The sequence below is a fragment of the Euleptes europaea genome, chromosome 12 (assembly GCF_029931775.1).
Source record: "Euleptes europaea isolate rEulEur1 chromosome 12, rEulEur1.hap1, whole genome shotgun sequence".
Lineage (NCBI taxonomy): Eukaryota > Metazoa > Chordata > Lepidosauria > Squamata > Sphaerodactylidae > Euleptes > Euleptes europaea.
The window spans coordinates 19,681,398-19,698,145 of NC_079323.1; the positions used below are offsets into that span (position 1 = coordinate 19,681,398).

The window sequence follows — 16,748 nt, forward strand, 5'->3', positions numbered from 1 at the left end:
GCACCTTGATAGTTGAAAGGGACAAAAAGCATTTCAAAACACATTACCCTGAGTTCATGAGTGTTCAATTCAAGGCCTTGGTGTTAACCCTTAAAGTCCTTCACCACCCTGGTCCCTCAACATTGGTCTCTTTCTACACATATAGTTCAGGTTTTTAACTCATGATATGTTTTTATACTGCTTGAAAGGCTGCCATACGTGAAGGGCTGTCATATAGAGGAGGGTGCCGAGTTCTCTGTTGCCCCAGAAGGTCAGACCAGAACCAATGAGTTGAAATTAAATCAAAAGGGTGTCTAGACATTAAGAACAATTTTCTAACAGATAGAGCAGTTCCTCAGTGGAACAGGCTTCCTCGGGAGGTGGTAAGCTCTCCTTTCCTGGAGGTTTTTAAGAAGAGGTTAAATGGCCATTTGTCAGCAATGCTGATTCTATGACCTTAAGAAGATGATGAGAGGGAGGGCATCTTGGCCATCTTCTGGGCATGGAGTAGGGGTCACTGGGGATGTGGGGAAAGGTAGTTGTGAATTTCCTGCATTGTGCAGGGGCTTGGACTAGATGACCCTGGTGGTCCCTTCCATCTCTTATGATTCTATGCTCTTTTAGCCATTGGTGGCCCTGATTGGGCTGAAAAGGATATAAATTCCCCTTTGTGCTCACGAGGCAACTCCAATAATCAGCCCTGGGATTACTAACAGTTCCTCCAGCAGATTATTAAGAACTGTTTTTGTTCAGGCCAGGATCTCCCAGTGGTTGCTCCCAGTGACAAAGAAGGCCTTTACCTTGCAGACATTTCAAAGACACTGTAAGGCAAAGCTTTTACAACATGCTTTTGTGGCTTCCATGTGGAGGTCAGTTCTGATGGTATGGCTTACTTTGAATTTATATTGAATTTTTGTGTAATGACATTTTAAGCAGGTTGGTATAAGCTAATGTATTGATGGGTGACAAGCATGATGTGAATATTTTAAAATATTTTCAAGCTGCCCTCTAGAATTCCATTTTACCAATAAGTAGCTTTGAGAAGCCACATAAGTCTAGATTTAACTCATGGGTCAGTAGTAGAGCACACTGCAAGCAGAACATCCCAGGGCTTGATCTCTGGTGTCTCCAATAACAGTTTCAGGTAGGTGTTGCAATAGACCCTTTTGTGCTTGAGATCCTGGAACTCTACTACAAGAGTAGACAACACTGAATGAACTAGGCAGATATGATGAATATTGTTGTATGACAACTTCCTGTGCCCTCTCATGACATCAGCAAACATCCAGGCAGTGCATTGGTGATTGTTCCTCGAGCGTGAGTCCTACCTTACAAGTGCCCCATAGAATGAGGCCATAAAAGTTTTTCACTCGCAGTTTTACTTTTTAAAAAGACATGCCAAAAGCCTGGGAATTAGACCTTCCATGTGAGGATAGTGGGAGTGTCCCCCACTAACATTTCCAAGCAGGTCAAAAGTGGAGATACACATGGTACAGAGTTGGAAGAACTCAGAAGAGGAAGCAAGGGGTTTTGTAATGAAGGGGACAAAGGAACACACCAAGGTATCCTGTAGTGAGTATGCACAGGTAGAACGCCCAACAGAAGACATGAAACTTCTGTCAGATCTACACATCATCTCCACGAAAAATGTTGACTGGACCTTGTGTTGGGGGGATGAGGGAGGCAGCGCATGCAAACACAGTGGCACACTCACTTTTAACTTCAGGGTGCCCTAACCTGGGTGGCCCAGGCTCATCAGATCTTGGAAGCTACGCAGGGTCAGCCATGGTTAGTATTTGGATGGGAGATCGCCAAGGAAATCCAGAGTCACGACACAGAGGCAGGCAATGGCAAACCATCTCTGTTCGTCTCTTGCCTTGAAAACCCCAACACAGTCACCATAACCCAGCTGCAACTTGATGGCATTTCCACCACCACCACAGCCTGGTTCACATGGCAGTTTTGGAATTGGCAAGTGGTCTTGCGAAAGCACATCCCACACAATAAGATCACAGTATCAATGTGTTACTTAGAAGCATGGGTGCTTCGGACTCTACCCATCAGCAGAGTGGGCCTTCCCCCACTGCTCTCTCCTGTAGCCTGCCCCTGAAATTCTGCTATTGCGGGTGGTCAAAAAACAGAATCAGAGTTGGAAGGGGCCGTCTAAAGGCCATCTAGTCCAACCCCCTGCTCAATGCAGGATCAGCCTAAAGAATCCCTGACAAATGTTCATCCAGCCACTGCCTGAAGACCACCTCTTTAGGCAGCTGATTCCACTGCTGAATTACTCATAGTGTAAAACATTTTTTTCGTAATATACAGCCATCTTCCGGTAACGCTAGCCTCTGGTCCCATAATCCAAATCACTCCTGCTGGCACCACCAACACAACCCTCAGGACCAGTACAGAGCAGCAAAAGGGGGGTGGGATTAGCAAAAAACAACCACCACCACCACCCTTGGCCATTTATGCATGGGAGGTTTTGCCTCGGATTTGCCGCTCTCTAGATGCACATTTTTCCCAACGGAATTCTCAAAACTCTGCATGGGGGCTTATTGTTCAGTTTTGAGAATTTGGATGGGGAAAATGTGCATCTAAAGAGTAGCAAATGCAAGGCAAAACTTCCCATGCATAAATGGCCCTTGTCTCCAACAAAAGTGTCATTCTGCTGGCAGAACAGCACCTTTGGCCCCAACCCCTTGTTTTCTAATGTTTATGATGCTACATGGCACTCATAGGCAGGGATGCTTTTTCAAGACCTACCTCGCACACAGTCTGTCGTCTTGTGGCAACTTTTCCGATCAGAAGAACCTCCATTATTGACATGAAAGATTATTCAGACTTAAATGTAGAGATATGCTATTACAAAATATCTCTGAATTCTACCTTGATTCCATGCATCTCATGAGAAGCCCTCATGGCAGAAAACACGCTGTGAAATGCGCTGTACCCTTGGAGAAATGAATATGGATCAACCCGGATCTCCAGACACACCAGTTCAAAATGGGAATGTGGTGAAACCCAGCTAGTATGGTCACAATGACAAGTGTTCACAGGGAGGCGCATCCTACAAGAGCTCCCCCACCCCGGTAGCACAGGAAGGCAGCTTATGTTACAGGACTTTTTAGTTTAGTGTAGAAGCAAGGCTTCCTTTCCTCAGTTCTTTCATCTAAAGTTCAGAACCACTTCTCACATCTATATAATCTACAGCAAAAATTGTGTATCTGCCTGCAGCAAGCAGAAACCAGTCTCTGGCAGTAGAAAGGAAATTGAACACACATAGGGCTGAAATCCTACTTATTTCTCAACATCTGAATCTTGCCAACAAATACTCAGCACTGGAGGTTTTTCTACTTTACTCTCACAACGACCCCGTTGGATATCTTAATCTGAATGACTAGCCCCAATGTCACCCAGAGTTCTTCACGGCTGAGCAGGGATCTGACCCATTCAAGAATCCAGCCACTCCATATTCCTTCACTGAGGAGACTGAACACTGCCACAAAGCCAAAATTACAGATACCTGTATCTGAACTGATGGAAACCTTTCAGTTGAGAAGCCGTCATCGATACTGATTATCACATGCTCCTCTGACTGGAAGGAACTGAAAATCTAGTTATTCCAGCACTGGTAACACAGGTGAGCGCAAACGTCAAAATGGCTACATCATAAAAGCATCTTAGGCATTCTGGATTGCACAGATAACAGGCAGAAAATAGCTTCGAAGTAAATACAGTTACTTTCCATGCGCAACATGAATTCAAATGAACATTCTTAAACGTACGGGTTGCATCCGACCTATGCCCCCTTCCATGAGCAAAGGGCCCTCCCACATATCAGTCAAGGAGGTCAGTAACTAACATAAATTCATCCTCCAGCTGAAAAGGAGAAGGCGAGAAAGATCCAAACCACCGCAGCAGAGTTTTGCTTTGTTCTCTGGATCCTGATCTTTGTGCACAGTGACAAAAACTTCTGCGCTGTTTCCATAAACACCTACCCAGAACAGGCACGTGATGAAACCCAGTTGGCGTGACCAAGATGTGACGAAACCTATTTACCAAGCATGTGGTAAAAGCAGGACAGACTCAAACAATGTAAGTACATGCAGCTGATTCCTTGTCACGTCATCTCAAGAAGAATCAAGGGAAAGGGCTCAGACTGCAGTTTTGGCATGCACAATACCCCCTTGGCCCTCAGGAGTAAACTTTGCTTCAATTCCGTTGTATTGTTTTTGAACCATTTTCATCAACAAATGCAGGTTTTCACAATGTCGCTAAACAATGCTGTCAGGAGAAAGATGGATTAAATAACAACAGTGGACCTCAGAAGAATGAACTGTATTCTCTTTATTGTTAGCCAGTGAACGTTATCCAAAATAATAGATGTTATCAACTGTAGCTTGATTTTTACAACACAAAACATGATGCTAATGGGGGGGAGGGAGGGAAGCATGTTGCAAAATTACTTTACCAAGTATTTTCTTGATGTCTCTGCATCATTGAGTGTTCCCCAGATAGCTGGTGACGGACCTTCATCACCACTTTGTTCGCTATGAAAACCTTGTTAACAGATATTTATTTTCCCCCAACTTCTTAGAAAAATCCACACAGCTTTTTAAATATGGATTATATCCATCTCAATTCTAACCTATACATTGTAGATTATGAACAGCAGATCTAACTGGTATCCCCACCCACCCCCATCCCCAGATAGACTGGCATTTCAATGCATGTGTACACGTTTCAGGGAAGAACCAGGAAATACTAGCACAGCATTTGCACCTGGTATGGCAAAATTTTCAAACACTTTGGAAATTCAGGTCTCATGATTCAGCACATGAAAGCCTGCAATGCGTTAAGACCCCTGTTCAGCTACTAGTAGCAGAAACACTAAAGAGAAACCAAGCAGTGTTTGAATATGTGTACAGCGCCTGTAGCCCAATCTATTCAAGGTTAGCCAGCTACCTTTACCTACAAAATCCAGAATACTTGTGTGTGTGCATCAATATATCTCCCCCCTCATGATGTCCTCCCACTACAGATCTTCCTTAAATTCAGTGCCTCCCCACACAAAAAAAAACCCTCAACAGAACTGTTTATAAGAAACCTGTGCATGAAAATTTAATAAAATGGCAATTTTAAAAGTTAAGTGTAAATTTTGAATGCATAATACCAAACAAAAGGGAGCTGAACCATCCTCAGAGAAAGCAGGGCTCCTTTCTCCCAACTGCTAGTTTCAAGATCTGTTAGGTAAGAACATAATTTGATTTCTACAAACAATGTGAAAATCCAAGGTGTCAGGTTTTTTTTAATTAGTCGCTTCAAGGAGAACTAGATGGGACAGGGACTCATCGGTATAATGCACATTCACAATGCTTGTTGAGTACATGTCGACAGTCTTCATAATCAGATTTAATGAAAAGGCAGGGTGCGGGGTACACTGTTCCCCTTGCGCCTTCAGAGTTATCACTAAAGGAACAGGAAGAGTGCGATGTGCAAAAGCGGCCATAAAAACAAGCGCAAGGCAGCATTGTTTCACGCACCACCTTCATTAAGAAGTGAGCCCCCGAGCAACGGCAGTCTAGTACAAGGGAAATCTAGAAAATATGTTCAAATCCAACCATTTCACACCCTCTTGTTGGATGGTATACCAGTGACAGGTTACATTTAAAAGAGTAAAGGCGCCTAAATTTGCATAGCATTTATCTAGAGAGGAACCCAGCTTAACACAGTTAGCGTTTCAGTATGGTGTTTGAAGGACCGGTCATCATGCATATATAGTGAGGTAGGATTCTGTCCCCTCCTTGGGACCGATGTTTTCATATGCTCCCTTTGCCAGAAAGGTCCAGGTTTTCCACCTTGCAATTCACTGGGCTAAGAGAACGCAAAGGTGGGGGCACTTAACTGCTCCCTACTTTTATCTGGGTTAACTGAAGACCTCAGTAAAAACAGACCTCTAAGCAGGAGATATTCTACAGATAACGTTCCATTTCTTTATTTAAAAAAAAAAAGAGAAAGAGAGAAAATGCTGGAACGGCTACCTGCCGTCTGGACCTTTGTGAACAAATAGGCAAAGAAAACCATCTATGATGACAGGACGTGAAACACCAAAGTATTCCACTCTGGAGGTGGGAAAAAAACCCTCTGAAAATATGTAATGAATTCGGCAATGTCAAGACTCCTTGCAAATGTGCTAAGCTGAAAAGGACATTGCAAAGTGTGCCCATGCCAAAACCAATGGCCAGTTATAAGTTGAAAGCCAGTGTCTTTTCAAATGATCAATGCTTAGGTAACAGCCTGAGACTGTGCTACTCTTTTAGAGGAGAAAGAATAAAAGATAGGATATGAGATCATGGAAACTGCTACCACAACCCCACAAAGAGCCAGAGATGACAGGGCTGCCTTAATGTTGAATGACTCATGAAATGCTACTTAACCACAGACTGGTATAAGTGCTTTGGCAAGGCAGGGTGTGTTCCTTTCATGAGTGGAAAAGGTCTGTGTTTCTCTGCTGGTGGTTCAAGCTTAATGAAGAACATATATTCAAAATAACAGCTCTCACATTGCTTCAAATTCATCAATGCGCTGCTTTGTATTGCCTTGTCTGATCTGTCGGAGAGTCTTGTATTTATCGCGGCCTGCTTTGACATTCTCCGCGTGAAGGACGTCGTTCTGAGTTTTCTTGGTTTCATCCCTCGCTTGGGCCAACTCGGAACTCAGGGCCTGTTGAACAAAAAGCCAATGGAGTTTAGAGATTCAAGCAATGTTTCATTTGGTATAAGAAGTTTGTCCAGCCTAACTCAGCCCTGTGCCTTAGATTCCCCCCCTCCCAACCAAACAGACTGAACATGTACATAAGATCAGAATTTGTTTAACAAAAAATAACTAATTCTGATGTAATTAGTTTTAGTATTCTTACTATTCAATCTTATTCAATCAGAAGGACACTGAGACTGGGAAGGGCAGCCATGAAGAAGCTAGAAAAGATTCTGAAGTGTAAAGATGTGACACTGGTAACCAAGATCAAATTAATTCATGCCATCGTATTCCCTATTACTATGTATGAGTGTGAAAGCTGGACAATGAAGAAAGCTGATAGAAAGAAAGTAGATTTCTTTGAAATTTGGTGTTGGAGGAGAGTGTTACGGATACCGGGGACTGCCAAAAAACCCAAAAACAAATAAGTGGGTTATAGATCAAATCAAGCCTGAACTGACCCTAGAAGCTAAAATTACTAAACTGAGGCTATCGTATTTTGGTCCCATTATGAGAAGACAAGAATCACTGGAAAAGAATACAATCATGGTAGGAAAATTGAGGGCAGCAGGAAAAGAGGAAGAACCAACAAGAGATGGATTGACTCAATAAAGGCTTCAATTTGCAAGATTTGAGCAAGGCTGTTAATGATAGGACATTTTGGGGGACATTGATTCATAGGGTCGCCATGAGTCCGAAGCAACTTGACAGCACTTCGCACACACACACAGTATTCTTACTATCTGAATTGCAAACATGCCAGCTGTGAGCCAAAGCTCACCACACACACATGGCAGGGTTTCCCCTTCCATCTATATTCCTGGCGGCCTTTTGTTGGCAGCCTATCCATCAGCATCAGGAGGTAGTTCCCCCGTCTGGAGCGGGAGACAGCTCGGAAACCGAGCTACGTTATGCAGAGGTTGCTGCTTTGCAGCCTTTTGAATCGTGGGCCCGGGTCATAAATCAGTACACACAAATATGGAAGCCAAATGGTATGAAACAAAGCAGGCACGCAGGACCATCTCTACCCAATCCTAAGAACATTTTTCCACCTACCAACAAAGGGAGGACCAAGTGTGCAAGGCTAATGGGAAACTGCAGGACTTTAAATGTTAGTTATTAAATGCTACACGCTTCCTAGCAATACCTCCAACACAAACAGCCCGCTGACAACAAAAAAGGCCTCTCAAAAGCAGGGAACGCTTCAAGTGTGAAGTTCAAGGGCCTCGCTTTAATGTGCACAATGGTTTGTATTCAGTCTCCTGTGAATGGAATGAGTTCACAGAAGCAAATCTTTTCCACATTCCCTCTGCACTCCCCCCCCCCTCAAAAACCAAACATTGAGGGGCCTGGGGACCCTGCAGAACATTATGTCATGAGATTCATAAAAGAGGGAGGAGTGTGGGGGCAACGCCAACCATTTCCTCCATTTTGCCTCCACCCCTGGGCTGTGTGGAATATTGGTTCTGGAGGCGTGTGTTTATAGGAGGGGAGCTTGGAATAAGGATAAGTACACAAGCAGCATTAATTTTGGCAGACAGCAGTTCACCAGATGCATCCATCAAAGCCACCCTGTGAAACAGGGACAATCAGGGAGGGGAGGTTGGAAGTTAAATCTGTTAGGCTGTGTTGTTGTTTTAAATTCACGTAACTGAAGGACCCTTCCACCTTTCCCTGAAAGTATCATAGAATTGTACATTAGAAAACAACGCTTAATCGTAAAATGATATTGCCAGGAAGCTTATATATTGGTTTTGATGTCCTTCCAAAGTAAATGGCACCATTCTATGCATTATTGAAGAGATCAAAGACTTTATAAGGGGAACTTAACAGAACGGTCCATTCCAGGCGCTTGAATTAAAATGTAAATTTCATTTTAGCCTTGGTAAAACAGCCAAGTGGAACAAAAGCAAGGTTTGAAAACATGACCCTCCCTACCTTATACTAGTCAGACCAACGGTCTAGCAAGCTCAGTACTGTCTACTCTGACTGGCAGTGGCTCTAGAGATGCCAAGGACTGAACCAGACCATTCAAAATGCAAAGCCTGTGCTCTGTCACAAAGTCACAGTCCCTTCCCACCATAAGAATTTTTTCTACAATTTAAAAGAAAAAAATCAAGCTACTGTCCCCTGCATTACCTGTATTTTGCCCTATGTAAATGAACACAGGAAGCTGCCTTATACTGAATCAGACGCTTGGTCCATCAAAGTCTGTATTGTCTACTCAGACCGGCAGCGGCTATCCAGGGTCTCAGGCAGAGGTCTTTCACAACACCTACTTGCCTGGAGATGCCGGGGATTGAACCTGGGGCCTCCTTTAACTGGAGATGCCGGGGATTTAACCTGGGGCCTTCTGCAGGCCAGGCAGATGCTCTACCACTGAGCCACAGCCTCTCCCCTAAATGCCTTCTGTTATGCATTAATGCCGTACTAGTTCAACGGACTATACTATATGCATTATTCCTTGCTGAACAGTTACCATTCATGCTAATTTATTCAATGAAATAGCTTGGGAACTGCACAGGTAAAAAAAAAACAAATTAAATGCTATCCCATTACTATTTTGTTTATCCACACACTTCCTGAAACAAAAAACTGATTTATTATAAAGGGGTGCCAACATGTGTGAAAAAGTATGGAATACACATTTCTGCAAAGCAACATCCACTGTGGCCACAAGCCAGTAAACTGCATAGAATCATAGAGTTGGAAGGGACCACCAGGGTCATCTAGTCCAAGCCCCTGCACAATACAGGAAATTCACAACTACCTCCCCCCACACCCCCAGTGACCCCCTACTCCATGCCCAAGATGCCCTCCCTCTCATGAACTTCCTAAGGTCATAGAATCAGCATTGCTGACAGATGGCCATCTAACATCTTCTTAAAAACCTCCAGGGAAGGAGAGCTTACCACCTCCCGAGGAATGATTAGCCCTGAGCACCTGGCCAGAACATTCTCCCACCACTCAGGGGCCGTGAAAGTATTGGCCATGGCTTTCTGCTGTTAGTTTACGCTCCTGACTGTTTCAGTTATTTCCTTTCCAGCTAACTGTTTTACTTGCTAAAATAATGGAAACTGCCTCATAAGTTTTTAGCCGAGCAATCCAGCCATAACTATTCCGAATATATAAACAGGTTTTTAAGTTTCAAGAGCAGATCTGTGATACAGTAGGGAGAGGGCTGCAGTCCCAAGAAAAGAACAGAACTTTTGTGAGCATACGTAAGCCCGACAGCATATGTAACAAGACCTGTCCGATTTGAGCCTGTGCCACAAGCCCCTTAAAAAGCCTTTGTTACCTGGAGCTGTTTCTTAACGCGTTCATTCTTCTGTGTCTCGGTTACTCGTTCTTCCTCACTCCTGTGATTTGCAACCCCTTCAGAAGCCAGTTCTGCACTAGCTTCAGCGTTATTCTCATCCTGTTCGTCGTGTTCATTCTCTGTAGGAGGAACTACTGGTGGGGGAGGGGGAGGGGCAGACATCACCGTCTTCAGTTCTTCTTTGGTTTTTTCCAAATCTTCTTGGGCTGCAAAAGCCTAAAAGAGCAATAAAGAGTACTTAAAAGTCTACAAACTACCCAAACCTACCGTATTTGAATGGGTGGGCGTCAGGGCCAAACCAGACGATGCCACGTCCCCAAGCCTGCTACGGGGGCATGGCGTGTAACTGACTTAAGACACTTGGTCTTGATTAGTTTTACCTCATGGTGGTTACAGTTTTACCTCATGATTTGTAAGTGAAGTTACTCTAAAGCCTCTAAAATAGATTAGAAGCTAGCTGAAGCATCCCTGCATCCAAGTCAGACTCTGCTTTCTAAATATCCGTTTGGTTGTAGTCAGCAGATGAAAACACAGTGCAAAGGAACAGTTATAAGCCACCCCCTACACCACTGAATAATTTGGCAAAATGGTAGTCAGCAGATGAAAACACAGTGCAAAACGGTGCTTTTAAAAGAGTCAGAAGCTTTTGCTCTCTGTAACCAAGAAACAAAGCCCAGGTTTAGGCTGAGACTTAGGGAGAGGCATTAGCGAAAACCATCCCTTAGGCACAGATATATTTATTAAGACACTTCCAAGCCCCTAATCAAACTAACAGAAATCAGTTTAGCACCACACTCAGACCCAATATGAAGTAACATTTTATACCTGGTATGAGAAGGGAAATGAACCTCTGGCTAACACATGCTCACCACCCTAATTCTGCCAACTAGAAAATGGCACGGTCCACTGAAACACCAGATTTATCTGCTCCTGGCATCTCCTAGAACCAGGTATCCAGACCCTGATTGAAAGTACACACAGTAGACTCAAGGAGAATCCTCGCTACGGCAAACTGATACATAAGAACATAAGAGCGTAACAAAGGCCATGCTGGTTCAGACCAAGGTCCATCAAGTCCAGCAGTCTGTTCACACAGTGGCCAACCAGGTGCCTCTAAGAAGTCTTGTTTGTGGGATTCCCAGAGGCACCTGGCTGGCAACTATGTGAACAGACTGCTGGACTTGATGGATCTTGGTCTGATCCAGCATGGTTTTTCTTATGTTCTTATAATACTACAGGGGCAGGGCAAAGTACAATGCAAGTTACCAGCGCAATCCTAAGCAGCTTCCAAGCCTTCAGTGACTCTGCTTAGAAGTCCCGTCTCATAACAAGAAACACAGACAGGATTCTATAATGTTAGAAAGCATTTTCAGCCAACAAAACCAGAATGTGACGACTATGCTTTTTGGGAGGTGGGGAGCAGCCTTGGCATGCACTCCAGAATGGCTTTCAGTTCACAAATCCTAGCTTTTACTGTGCAGAAGAATTACTTTGTGCTGCCATTCTGAAGCTTCTTCTTCCTTCTTCTTCTTGGCCTCTTCCAAAAGTGCAATCTTTGCAGTGAATTCAGCGAGTTCCGCTGCCTAGAAGGGAAAAATAAAAATTATCCACTTCAGGGCACCACAGAACAACTCTGTATCGCTTTTCCTGGTAATTTCACTGAATTGGTTCCGAGATAGCATTAATGGTGTAAATTCACAGAACTAATCTCTTCCCTTCCAGTGACCTCCCAAAAGCCGTTCCTGAGGTTCAGAGGGCTCCAGGAAACAGAGTGGGATGTAGTATTCCTTCCAAGAAGGAAGAATCAGCGGAAATCTTATGCGAGATCTTCTTCGGTTTGTAGGCAGAACTTGTGCAAGGGAGAGGGATGGCCTTGCTGATAGTTTGAACTATAGCCTCTGACCTAAGCTTTTCTGACGATGCAGAAGAGAGAAGGGTGAGGTCTGCCCCCCTTGACTCCATTACGAGTTTCTTGGACCCGATTTATAAATGTGCCACAACTTTTTAAATGACTTTTGTAACCTCACGGCTGGATTACTGCAATGCACTCTGTGTGGGGCTGCCCTTGAAGACGACCCGTAAACTACAACTAGTCCAGAATGTGGCAGTCCAACTACTGTCAGGGGCTAGCTGCTGGGAACGTATGTTGCCCCTTTTGAAACAGTTACGTTGTCTGCCCGTCTATTTCTGAGTTTAATTCAGAGTTATGACCTTTAAAGCCCTTTAAACCCCTGAGACCAACGCATTTGACCATTTTCTTCCATATCTGCCTGTGCAGCAACTACGGTCACCAGACAGACACCTGTTGGCTACCCCACCACTTAGGGTGGCCCATCTGGCTTCAGTTAAGAGTCCAGACTTTTCCCATCGTGGCTCCGGCTCTGTGGAACGGGCTCCCTGAGGAGGCAAAGGGAGTTTTCCTTGGAGAGCTTCAGGAGGCACTGCAAAGCCTACCTATTTGACAGGGGTTTTGAGGGAGTTTGTATTAGCAGGCATCTTTTGGGGAGGGGGAGGAGATTTGGGTTTTTTTAGCTATTATTGTAAGACACTTGAACCACGAGGAAAGGCGGGATATAAATAATCAAATAAATAAAATATAAAAAAGAAGAAGAGTTGGTTTTTATATGCTGACTTTCTCTACCACTTAAGGGAGAATCAAACCGGCTTACAATCACCTTCCCTTCCCCTCCCCACAACAGACACCCCGTGAGGTAGGTGGGGCTGAGAGAGCTCTAAGAGAGCTGTGACTAGCCCAAGGTCACCCATCTGGCTTCATGTGGAGGAGTGGGGAAACCAAACCGGTTCACCAGATTAGCCTCCGCCGCTCATGTGGAAGATTGGGGAATCAAACCCGGTTCTCCAGATTAGAGTCCACCGCTCCAAACCACCACTCTTAACCACTGCACCACGCTGGCTCTCTTGCCTTGCTATATCAGTGTTTGAACAAGGATCCCTCGGAAACATATTCCCACAGGAGTCAGGTGATTGTTCACTCTTACCAACTGCTCCTGATTCTTCATCTGGTCTGCAGCCTGTTTCGCAAGGGTAGTTTTTGCCTCTTCTGCTGCTCTGCGGTCCTTTTCCAGGCGCTCTGCTTCCTCTTTTGCTTTCTTGCGCTCCTGATCCAGCTCCAGCGCTCTCCTCGTCTGTTCTTCCAATTCTGTGCAAAGGATCAGATGCTTCACACGCAAGGCCAGATTTAAGTACTAACTATCCATCCGTCAGCCCTGTGGCGCAGGGTGGTAAACTGCAGTACTGCAGTCAAAAGCTCTGCTCACGACCTGAGTTCGATCCCGACAGAAGTCGGTTTCAGGTAGCCGGCTCAAGGTTGGCTCAGCCTTACATCCTTCCAAGGTCGGTAAAATGAGTACCCAGCTTGCTGGGGGTAAAGGGAAGACGACTGGGGAAGGCACTGGCAAACCACCCCGTAAACCAAGTCTGCCTAGTAAACGTTGGGATGTGACGTCACCCCATAGGTCAGGAATGACCCGGTGCTTGCACAGGAGATCTTTACCTTTTTACTAACTATCCATACTGGTGTTAAATCAGGATGTAAACATAAGTCACCTAAAGACTTCCAAGTCTTACGTCACTTCTTAAGAAGCAACAGTGGTTGTAGGGTTGATAACTTTCAATTGAGAATTAATTTTGTCTGTACTGCAGCTCAAACCTCTGTCAAATTGTAACCAGGTTTAAACGCAGCATTGAGCTAGCCCAGAGGCTTCTCCAATAATTTTGTTTGCAGAGGAGATCGCCAATATGTTTTTCAACATCTTTAAAAAACATTCAACACCTTGATGCTCAGCTCTCAAAAGGAATTTGCACTTGTGCAAAGCCACCAACCATCACATGAATCAGAAGAAGCAGACAAGGCAACAGGTAAAAAAGCAAAAAGAAAGCCAAAGGCAGACTATGAGCAGGAGAAAAGAGATGTTGCCCTTCTTTCCAGCTCTTGGGCACTTCCCACTAATTACACTGCTGGGGGGGGGGGGAATCTTTAAAAGGTTATCAGCAAACTTTTAGAAACCTGGGGTTTTTCTAGTTCTTCCATTTACAATGGTTTTAACCTAGACGTGGATTGTACCCCACCCCCTGCCACCCCCTGCCCTGAGCTGCCCAAAAGATGGATTGTATCTACAGTGCCATTCTGCATGCAGAGAGCATTTTCCGTTCCTGAAAGAGCCATTCGATACCTCATGCAGGGACACAGTGTGAGAACAGCACAACTAAACTCAAAGACATTCTTCCGCTTGCACCTCCTTGTGCATTAGCAAGAGAACGATTATGGAGCCTATTAGAGCCCTACAACTCTTGCAGAAGTATTTGTGGGAAGAGCGCTTACATGTATTTTCCTTCTGCTCACAGTTTTCTGGATCTAACCCTGGAGCTGGTGCCAAAGGAATTTTAATGTAGATCCTGCATGACACCATCTTTAAGTATTTAAACTCCGCTGCTCTCCCCAGTGGGGACCCAAAGTTGCTTAGATCATTTTTTTCCTCCTCCATTTTAACCTCACAATTGCCACCCTGTTGGGTACATTAAGGCAGAAAGAGAAAGGAACTAGCCCAAAGTTGCCTGGGGAGTTTCCATGACAGAGTGCAGATTCAAACCTGGATCTCCCAGATCCTAGTCTGACACTCTAACCACTACGCCACACTGGTTCTCAGTTGATTCGTTAAATCAACTTCAACTCAGCAGTGGACAAGTACTTTGTTGTGTAACAATATCTGAGCGAAGCTTGGAATATACTTGACTCTTGCATTAACAAAGGTTTACTTTTTAGGTGAGGAGAAGGAGAAGTTTTTATATGCCAACTTTCTCTACCACTTAAGGAAGAATCAAGACGGCTTACAAGTCATCTTCTCTTCCCCTCCCCTCAACAGACACCCTGTGAGGTAGGTGAGGCTGAGAGAGTTCAGAGAACTGTGACTAGCCCAAGGTCACCCAGCTGGCTTCATGTGGAGATGTGGGGAAACCAGCCCAGTTCACCAGATTAGCATCTGACACTCATGTGGAGGAGTGGGGAATCAAACCCAGTTCTCCAGATTAGAGCCCACTGCTCCAAACCACTGCTCTTAAACCACTACAGCACGCTGGCTCTCAACCTACGCTTCAGTTCCATGAACAGTAGCACCTTCCTGTGATGCAGGAAGCTCTTCTGCCGGCTGAAGAGGGCAGGTCCCTGAACTGCATCTCTGCATGTCTGATCAAACAAATTACACCCAATGCTGACAACAGAAGAGAATTAAACCAGAAGAGGCTGGCTGAAGGGAGGCATGAATAGCGCAAGCAAATCAGGCAGATGGAGCAAGCCGCTTCTTCGGCAGCCAGGTGGGTGGCTCTGGACACTCTGAAGCCATTTTATTTATTTCTCACAGGGCACCAGCGGTTGCCACGTGACACTCAGTTTGGAAATTGCTCCCTTGACTAATGAAAGTCATTAAACACAACCTGTGAAAGTGTAGTGTTTCATAGTGTAGTGTAGGTTGACTGTAAGGAACTATTACCAGAAGGAACTAGAAGTTTGACAATTCTGGGTATGAGAATATGGTAAGCGGGTTATGCTTTTGCAAGTCGCACAGTAGGATAGTTGTGCTGGGATTCAGAAAGTACAAAAACGCTATTTGGCTGTAGCAAAGTGCATTAGATCTTGTCAATAAACCAGAAGCAGCTGAGTTTAAGAGTATGAAGATTTTTATTTCTAAATGTAAAAGATCTCCTGAAGCAAATCTAGTTTGACTGTACTTTTCCTATTAGAACAGAGAATAACTTGCTATGGATGGGGATCTAACAGCTGTTAACATTTTTAAATTCTTTTCTGGTGTGCTTTCTTCGTGTCACGCTTTCTCCTCCCTTTTCTTTGGGGATGATTTCTCCACACAGTCTCTACTTTTATTTGAATTATCTGACCTACGCAAACAAGATTAAAGACTCTTAGTAATCAGTAAGACACTAATCACTATCCTACCAAAAACAAAAAGGGGACTTCAAATTAAGGGTCACTTATAAGGCGTCCTGAGAAGTAATCATTGCCACTACTTTTACTTATAATGGAATTCAGTTTTGAGCAAAACTGCTTAGTTATTTCAGTTATAACCCATCTTTCTCTCAAGAGACTCAAGACGGACTATAGAATTTATACAAAATGTAGTAATTCAGCATTCCAACTCTCAGAATGAAGATGAGGTATCGTATGAACTGTCCATAAACCACTCATATCTTATGCAAATAGGCAAAGTTTGCCATTAGAAAAAGTGTGACATCTGAATTCATGTGTTCCTCAATTAGTAGTGAATCTTCCCATATTAAAACTAGGTAGCAATCTAATGTATCTTGCCTTCTAAAAGAAATACAATGTAAAAAACACCCATTAAAACAAGTAAGTATGAGGCAGGAGCTCACCTTTTTGGGCCTTCATTGTTTGTTCCTCGATTTGTCTTAGCCGCTCAATCAGTTCATCCTTTTCACGTTCTATTCTTTCTTTCTCTTTTTCTGCTATTTCCCTTTTCTTTTTCTCGTTCTCCAGCTGAGCTCTAAATTAAAGAAATACAGAATATACAGCAGGGGAATGGAACCATGGATACTTACCTCTGCTCTGAGGTAAGAAGGGCATCTTGAATTTGGGTTATTCCCACCAGCTGCTCAGGCAGGGCTAATGTCGTCATTTCCTGTCTCCCGCACGGACAAAACCCTA

General features: G+C 44.2%; 1 protein-coding gene across 2 annotated transcripts in view; it reads right to left on the reverse strand.

Moving 5' to 3' along the window:
* Positions 1 to 6,216: 6,216 nt before the first annotated feature.
* The window catches only part of RDX (radixin), a 30,247-nt gene continuing 19,715 nt past the window's right edge, over positions 6,217 to 16,748 (reverse strand). For both annotated transcript variants that reach the window (XM_056858293.1, XM_056858294.1), the window contains 5 exons: positions 16,457 to 16,587; positions 13,054 to 13,214; positions 11,545 to 11,637; positions 10,034 to 10,270; positions 6,217 to 6,702 (listed from right to left, as the gene is read on the reverse strand). In XM_056858293.1, the coding sequence (XP_056714271.1) occupies positions 6,538 to 6,702; positions 10,034 to 10,270; positions 11,545 to 11,637; positions 13,054 to 13,214; positions 16,457 to 16,587 (787 nt within the window). In that variant the 3' untranslated portion in view covers positions 6,217 to 6,537. The remainder of the gene's footprint in view (positions 6,703 to 10,033; positions 10,271 to 11,544; positions 11,638 to 13,053; positions 13,215 to 16,456; positions 16,588 to 16,748) is intronic.